This window comes from Bos taurus, chromosome 2, assembly GCF_002263795.3.
Source record: "Bos taurus isolate L1 Dominette 01449 registration number 42190680 breed Hereford chromosome 2, ARS-UCD2.0, whole genome shotgun sequence".
In the NCBI taxonomy this organism is placed as follows: domain Eukaryota; kingdom Metazoa; phylum Chordata; class Mammalia; order Artiodactyla; family Bovidae; genus Bos; species Bos taurus.
The window spans coordinates 132134261-132140701 of NC_037329.1; the positions used below are offsets into that span (position 1 = coordinate 132134261).

The 6441-nt window shown below is 61.2% G+C and overlaps 1 protein-coding gene across 1 annotated transcript; it reads left to right on the forward strand.

The window, feature by feature from the left end:
- The first annotated feature begins 2546 nt into the window (after nt 1–2546).
- On the forward strand, nt 2547–5664 carry CAMK2N1 (calcium/calmodulin dependent protein kinase II inhibitor 1). Its single transcript, NM_001114520.1, has 2 exons — nt 2547–2780; nt 4342–5664. Exons 1-2 carry the CDS (start codon nt 2615–2617, stop codon nt 4410–4412), a joined length of 237 nt encoding a protein of 78 aa, NP_001107992.1. The 5' UTR covers nt 2547–2614; the 3' UTR covers nt 4413–5664.
- Nucleotides 5665–6441: the final 777 nt, after the last annotated feature.

The following is a 6441-nucleotide window of genomic DNA, read 5'->3' on the forward strand; positions in this document are numbered from 1 at the left end:
GGAGCGAAGCAAAGGAGGCCAGAGACCTGCGGCTTCTTCCATTGACAAGCCGGGAAATTTGGAGCAAGTTCCTGACCCTCTCTGGGCTTCCGTTTCCCGGTCTGTAAACGAGGGGACTGGACTGGGTCCTCTCTACAGATCCTTCCAGCTCTGGGGCTCTGAAGTGGGAATGAATGAAGTGCTACTGTTCCTTCTCACTAAGTCATCTCTCAAGTGTTTGGTGCACATTCACGCTCGGCCTGGCGCTGGAAGCCTGATGTCACCTTATTTTCCTAACGGTCCTGTGAGGCACACAGGCAGCCAGTGAGCCACAGGCCCCATTTCATAGCTGAGATCATGGAAGCTCAGAGAGGGGGTGTGACGTGCCCAAAGTCACCCCGCGAGCCAATGGCAGGACAGGGATTCAAGCTCAGGCCTGAGTCCAAAGGCCATGCCTATTGCATCTTCATCCCAGGTTCTCAGCCCCCTTCCTCCCATCTCCCTGGGCGTCTGGCCTGGGGAGGCCAGCCTCTCTTTTAACACAGTTTGGGGAGGGGGCTGGTCTGGCCCCTCTCAGGAAGCCCCTTTACCCCTCTAGCACTAAAACCACCCAGAGTTCTAGATTTAAGGGGCAAGTGAAGCTGAGGCTGCCCTTTTGCTGTTGGCGGGACTCCTCGCAGTGCAGCTGGTCGAGCCAGCTGACACTCTTCGGGGGACCACAATGTGTTCCCCTGCCCTGCTCGCATCATGCTCCGTGCCCTTGGCACGGCCGCCCCTTTCGGTGGTCAGGCTGGCTCTGCTGCTAAAGGCGTCTCCCGGGGTAGGGCAGGTGTTGTTGACTCTGAGTGAGGATAACGAGCCCTTCTCACGCACCTTGCCCCCCTCGGAGTTACCATCTGCGAGGCAGGCACGCCTCCCAGGCCTCTGGGGGCTGCCCCCGTGTCTCCTTCCCGGGATCCAGGGCCCGCTCCTCAGCCCCGAAGCCGCCGTGTCTCCCCTGGCTGTTGCTGGAAGGGAGGTCCCCGAGGGCAGAGGGCTGGAGGCCCGGGACGTCCCTAGAGAAGGCAGCGGGCGCCAAGGGCCGGGCATCCCGGGCAAGCCCGGCGTAATGAGGCGCTCCCCTCTCCTCGGGGAGGCGGGGCCACCCCACCTCCGCCTCCACCCCGAGGCCCCGCGGCGGCCCCAGTCCAGAGCCCCGGCAGGGAGCGGGGCCTTCCAGGGCGAGTGCGAGGTCCAAGGGGCCGAGCCCCGAGAGTCTAAAGTGGTCCCGTGGTGATGGGGGCAAGGGGCTCCCCGGTTGGCGCCGGCGGGGGAGATGGGTCCACAGGTCGCCGGGTGCCCTCCGATTTCTGGCCCAGTCTCTGGCCTCCAGGGAGACCGGCATCCATCTGTCCTTCCCCGTGTGCGCGTCGTGGGCCCCCTGCCCCCCCGCTCCCGGAACACCCCCCCACTGCCCCCCTCCCCGGCCCCCGGCGGGAGGCAGAGCCGGGGGGTTGGTCCCGCGCGCAGCCGCCGCGCACCCGCTCGGGACCGGGTAAACACTCGCAGGAGGGGGTGCGGGGGGGCGGGCGGGGAGGAGGCTCCCGGAGGCCGCCGAGCCGGGGCGGGGCTCACCGGGGGCCCCCTCGGCGCGGGCAGGACGCGGGTGCCGGGGGCGGGGGCAGGAAGCTAGCCGCGGCCCCGTGACGTCGCCCGGCTTCCAGGGATCGCTCCCCGCGGCCCGGGTCCGCTCCTCCCCGCGCTCCCCCCCGGCCTCGCCTCCGCGCCGCGGCCGGCATATCTCGCTCGCGGGCTGACTCCGGGTCCCAGCCGCCTCCTGCTCCCTCTTCCTCTCCTCCTTCCCTTTTTCTCCCTGGCGATCCCCCTCTCCTGTCGCCCCCCGGCCTCTCGGATCCCGAGCTGGACGTTCCCTCCGCCCGTGCTTCGCCGCCTCTCTCTTTCCTTCCTCTCCTTGTCTCTTTCGGTCAGTCCCCCTGCCTCCCATTCTCTCTGCGTCTCCGCTTCTCCCCGCGTCTCCCTCCGGGTTTCTCGCTCCCCCCTCCCTCCGGGCATCCTCTCCAGCCCCCCGCCTCCCGCCCCCCGTGCCCTCCCTCCTCGTTCGCTCCCCTCCCCCTCCGCCCCTCGCAGCCCCGCCGCTCGCAGCTCCCCAGTCAGCCTCCCCGAACCGGCGCCGCCGCCGCCGCCGCCGCAGGACCGGCCCGCCCGGCTCCCCGGGGTGCGCCCTCCTCGGCCCCGCGCCCTCGGGGCTCGCCGGCACAGCCTCCCCCCCGCCTCCGGCTCTCGGCCCCGCCCGGCCCGGCCGCAGCCCCGCGCCCGAGCGCGCCGAGGATGTGAGTCCCGCTCGCCTCTCCCGGAGCAGCATTCCCCGGCGCGCCGAGCCGGAGCGCAGCGCAGCGCAGCCGCGGGCGCTGGCGGGGTCGCTCGGGCCGGCGGCGCGCTCCCGATCCAGCGGCGCCCCCACCCCACCACCACCCCACCGCCGCCCCGGGCCTCTCGCCGGCGCCGCCGCAGCCGCCGCCGCAGCTCGCGGGCCGTCCCCGGCCGGCCGGCCCCGGCCCCAGTGCCGCTGACCCTGTCCGCCGCGGGCGGGGACGCGGGCGGAGGAGGTGCCGCCGCGGAGCCCCCGGACGCGACCATGTCGGAGGTGCTGCCCTACGGCGACGAGAAGCTGAGCCCCTACGGCGACGGCGGCGACGTGGGCCAGGTCTTCTCCTGCCGCCTGCAGGACACCAACAACTTCTTCGGCGCCGGGCAGAACAAGCGGCCGCCCAAGCTGGGCCAAATCGGTCGGAGCAAGCGGGGTGAGTTCGCGCCCCATTCCCCGATACCCGTTTCTCGGGCACCCCGGCCTGGTGGCGGTTCGCTAGGGTTTCCAGCACCCGGGGGACCGTTCCGACCCACTAAAATCTCGTCGCGCAGAATTGCGGGGAGTGGGGGGTGGGGGATCCCGCACTGCGGGTCCAGCTCCGGCTGGCCTTGGGAACCCCTCCCCCTCAGCCTGATCCGCGTTTGGGGTCACCCAGGGGGCGTGGCGGCCACTCGCTGCCGCAGGGGGCCGAAAGGTTTTCCTAGGTCCCTCACCGTGCCAAAGTTTGCGTTCTGATTTCTATCCCTTGCCCCCTTTTGCGCAATGTAATTGCAGCTGCACTCCATCTACAACCCGTGTGTGTGTGTGTGTGTGTGTGTTGGGGCGGGGGGAGTCCTAGGGCTCCCCAGGGGACGGCGAGGAGACTGCGGGGGTAGGCCCAGTTCCTGCGGGGAATACGAGGGGCTTTCGGATCGCAGGGGCTTTTCATTGTTACTTGGCAGGGGGAGGGGGTTTGCGGAGCCCGGGCGCTCGGCGCGGGAGCTGGAAAAGCCCGGGAGAGACCGGGACTCGGCGAGGCTCCAAGAGGAGCTCCAGAGGCGCGGGGACCAAGAGGGAGACCGACAGTCGCCGGGAGAGACCGAGGCACAGAGACAGGGAGGGAAGCCGCGGGCGGAGGCAGGGGGAGGCCGGGAAGAGCAGAGCCCGAGACAAAGCTCGGGAGAGAGCGAGCCAGAGCCGGGGAGACCGCGAGCCGGGGACGCGAGTCTAGAGGGGACGCAGGAGCCGCTGAAACAATGAGGGCGACCGACACCCCGGACACAGAGAGAGAGGCCTGGAGACCTCGACAGGTGACCGTCGCGCTGGGAGGTGATGGAGAGACCGAGGATGGGCAGGCTAGGCAGAGATGGAGAGAGAGGCGGATGCGGAGAGGCGGGAGAGCCCCCAGCCGGCAGCGAAGAGAGGCTCTCACCTCGGGAGCGGCGAGTGCGGAGAGGACAAGTCCGCCAGCAGGCAGCGCGGAGGGGCGTGGGGGGTGGGTGGGGGGCCTGGCCCCAGCGAAGCCTGAACCCCCGACGGGCTGTGTGACCGGGCCCCTGACGTCCCCGCTGGCTCGCGCACCTCTGAACACCGCCCCCCCCCCCAACCCCGCCTTGGCTGCCCCCGCGCGGCGCTCGGGGCACCTGGGCAGGGTCCCAGCCCTCTTTCTGACCCCGGAGCCTTCTTTCGAAAGAGATGCGCCCTCCAGGATGAGTGGCGGTGGGGATGCCGTGGGGTGAGAACCAGGCCGGTGCGCGCCCGGGCTGCAGGCAGGGCTGCGGGTTTTGTGCCCTTTCGGCTTCCTGTTCTCAGAACCGTGCTGGGACGCAGCCTCGGGGTAGAGGTGGGTCAGAGGAAAGCCAGAGAGGGACCCCTGGCTGAGATGAGGAGGATGGGGCTGTTCGGCGAGCGTGGAGCCCCCTCCCTCTCTTTCCCTCCGTTTCTGCCTGTCGGAGACCCCCCGCTAGGCCCAAATAAGAGCGCTCACTTCTGCTTTTCTCCCCATTTTTTTGCAGTTGTTATTGAAGATGATAGGATTGATGACGTGCTGAAAAATATGACAGACAAGGCACCTCCTGGTGTCTAACTCCCCCAAAGACAATGAGTTAAGGGAGAGAATAAGAGTGAGACCGGCGGTTAACAGTTATTGGCAAAAGAGCATGAAAAGAGAAAGCACTTTGAAATTGATTACTAGCTTGCTACCCGCGAGGAAATCAACAACCTGTATCCGTGTCAGGCCGGGAGACAGATGAGGAGTGAGAAGGAGAAGGCTCTGGGCTCCTTTGCAAAAATAAAAGTGAAAAAAAATTTTTAAAAATTAAAGAAATCACTATATACACACATGTAAAGAAATAAAAAGAAGTCTCAGTTGCAGCTATTTGTCAAAGTTAATATCCATTTCTTTTTATATACAGTGAATATTGCGCAATTATAGATCTGGATTTTGAACCACTTAAATAATGAAGCAACACCGGGTGTTTTGGGGTGTTGGCATTCTTCGCTGATTTGGCTGTTCCCAATGTTTACATTATTTAATCTTGCAAAAATGATTCTGTGCACTTGGATGTGAAATGCTGTCCAGTTATTTTTTTTTATGTTATCTTTGGATGTACAAAACAAATCAGAAAATGATCTCTATAGATATACCATCCTATTTTGGTCATCTTTTGAAGTTATCAAGGGTGTGTTTAAAACAAGAAGAGAACTTTTTTAAGGAATCATGCATAGAAGGAATCCTTGCTTTATTTTAAAATGAATTGTAAAGCTGGTGTTTCTTTGTTGCTACAAGCTATTTGCCCAAGTTAATGCAAACGAACACATTTTATATGTCAGGAAAAAAAAAACACATAAAAAAAGCAAAGAAAAAAAAATGCTTGAGCTTTTTCTAACCTCTCCCTGCAGTCTGTTGTGTGAGCAGCCTGTTTTTTCCTCTAATATTGTGTCAGTTTATTCTCTTTAATGGACTGTAAAAAAATGTAATCACAAGAGTGCCAAATATCTTGAAATGCCAAAAGGCATTTTGGTTTCTTTTCTTTTCCCTGTGCTCTGAGTCCACGTAAAGGAATGCTTGGAGTGTCTTTTTCTGTTATTTATAGGGGTTCTCTTAAGGCACACCAGCTGCCTGTTTTGCATGGTATTTGCAAAAATGCCTCTTGCGTGAGGAAATCTTCTACCATTTTTTTTTGTTGTTGTTGCAACTTTGGACCTCAAGAGGTTTCTTCCTTACCCTACCCTGCTGTCCCCTCTTTTCTTAATTCGATATTCTGTATGTTGCACCTTTAACCAGCACACAGGGCTATTTCTCCAATGTACAATAAAAGAACTGTTCCTGTGTCTCACTGCTCTCTTTTCTCAGCTTCGGTTGGGAGGGAAGGGGGGACTTGCTTTTTGTCTCTGCTGGCTGGAGAAGGGAGGAGCGGACAGTAGCTTTGGTTGGAGAGGCAAAGAGGCGGTGTGGAGGCTACCGTGGGTTGGGCTCAAATGACAGAAAAGACGAGCTGGATTGGCAAGGCCATCCCCTAAGGGCAAGTGCATCCGATTTGGATTTGGATTTGCGTTGGGCTCTCCCCGCTTCCCTGAGGCTTCCCTGGTGGGGTGTGTTGGCTGGCAGGGAGTCAGTCTTGTGAAAGGCAAAGTTTGGAGGCGGGCAGACTTGGATTCAAATCCCAGCTCCTTCACTTCCTGGCTCTAGGCATTCAAGCAAGTCTCTTCGTTTTTGGTGGCTCAGACAGTAAAGAATCTGCCTGCAATGCAGGAGATCCAGGCCGGGTTTGACCCCTGGGTCAGGAAGATCCCCTGGAGAACGGAATGGCAACCCGCTCCAGTATTCCCTGGAAAATCCCATGGAGCCTGGCAGGCTACAGTCCATGGGGTCGCAAACAAATGGACACGACCGAGTGACTAACACACACTTCACTTCTTGGAGCCTCAGTTTTCAAATCTGTGAAATGGGGATAATGCAGCTCCCACCTCAAAGGTTGATGGGAGGATGAACACAGCACCCAGCGCACAGTAGCACTCAGCATGAGATGCCCAGACCATCCATCATGGGCCACCCCTCCTCAAAGGCGGGACTGAGGGGGAGCTGTGCTCTTTCCTGGCACCTTTGCCTTCCC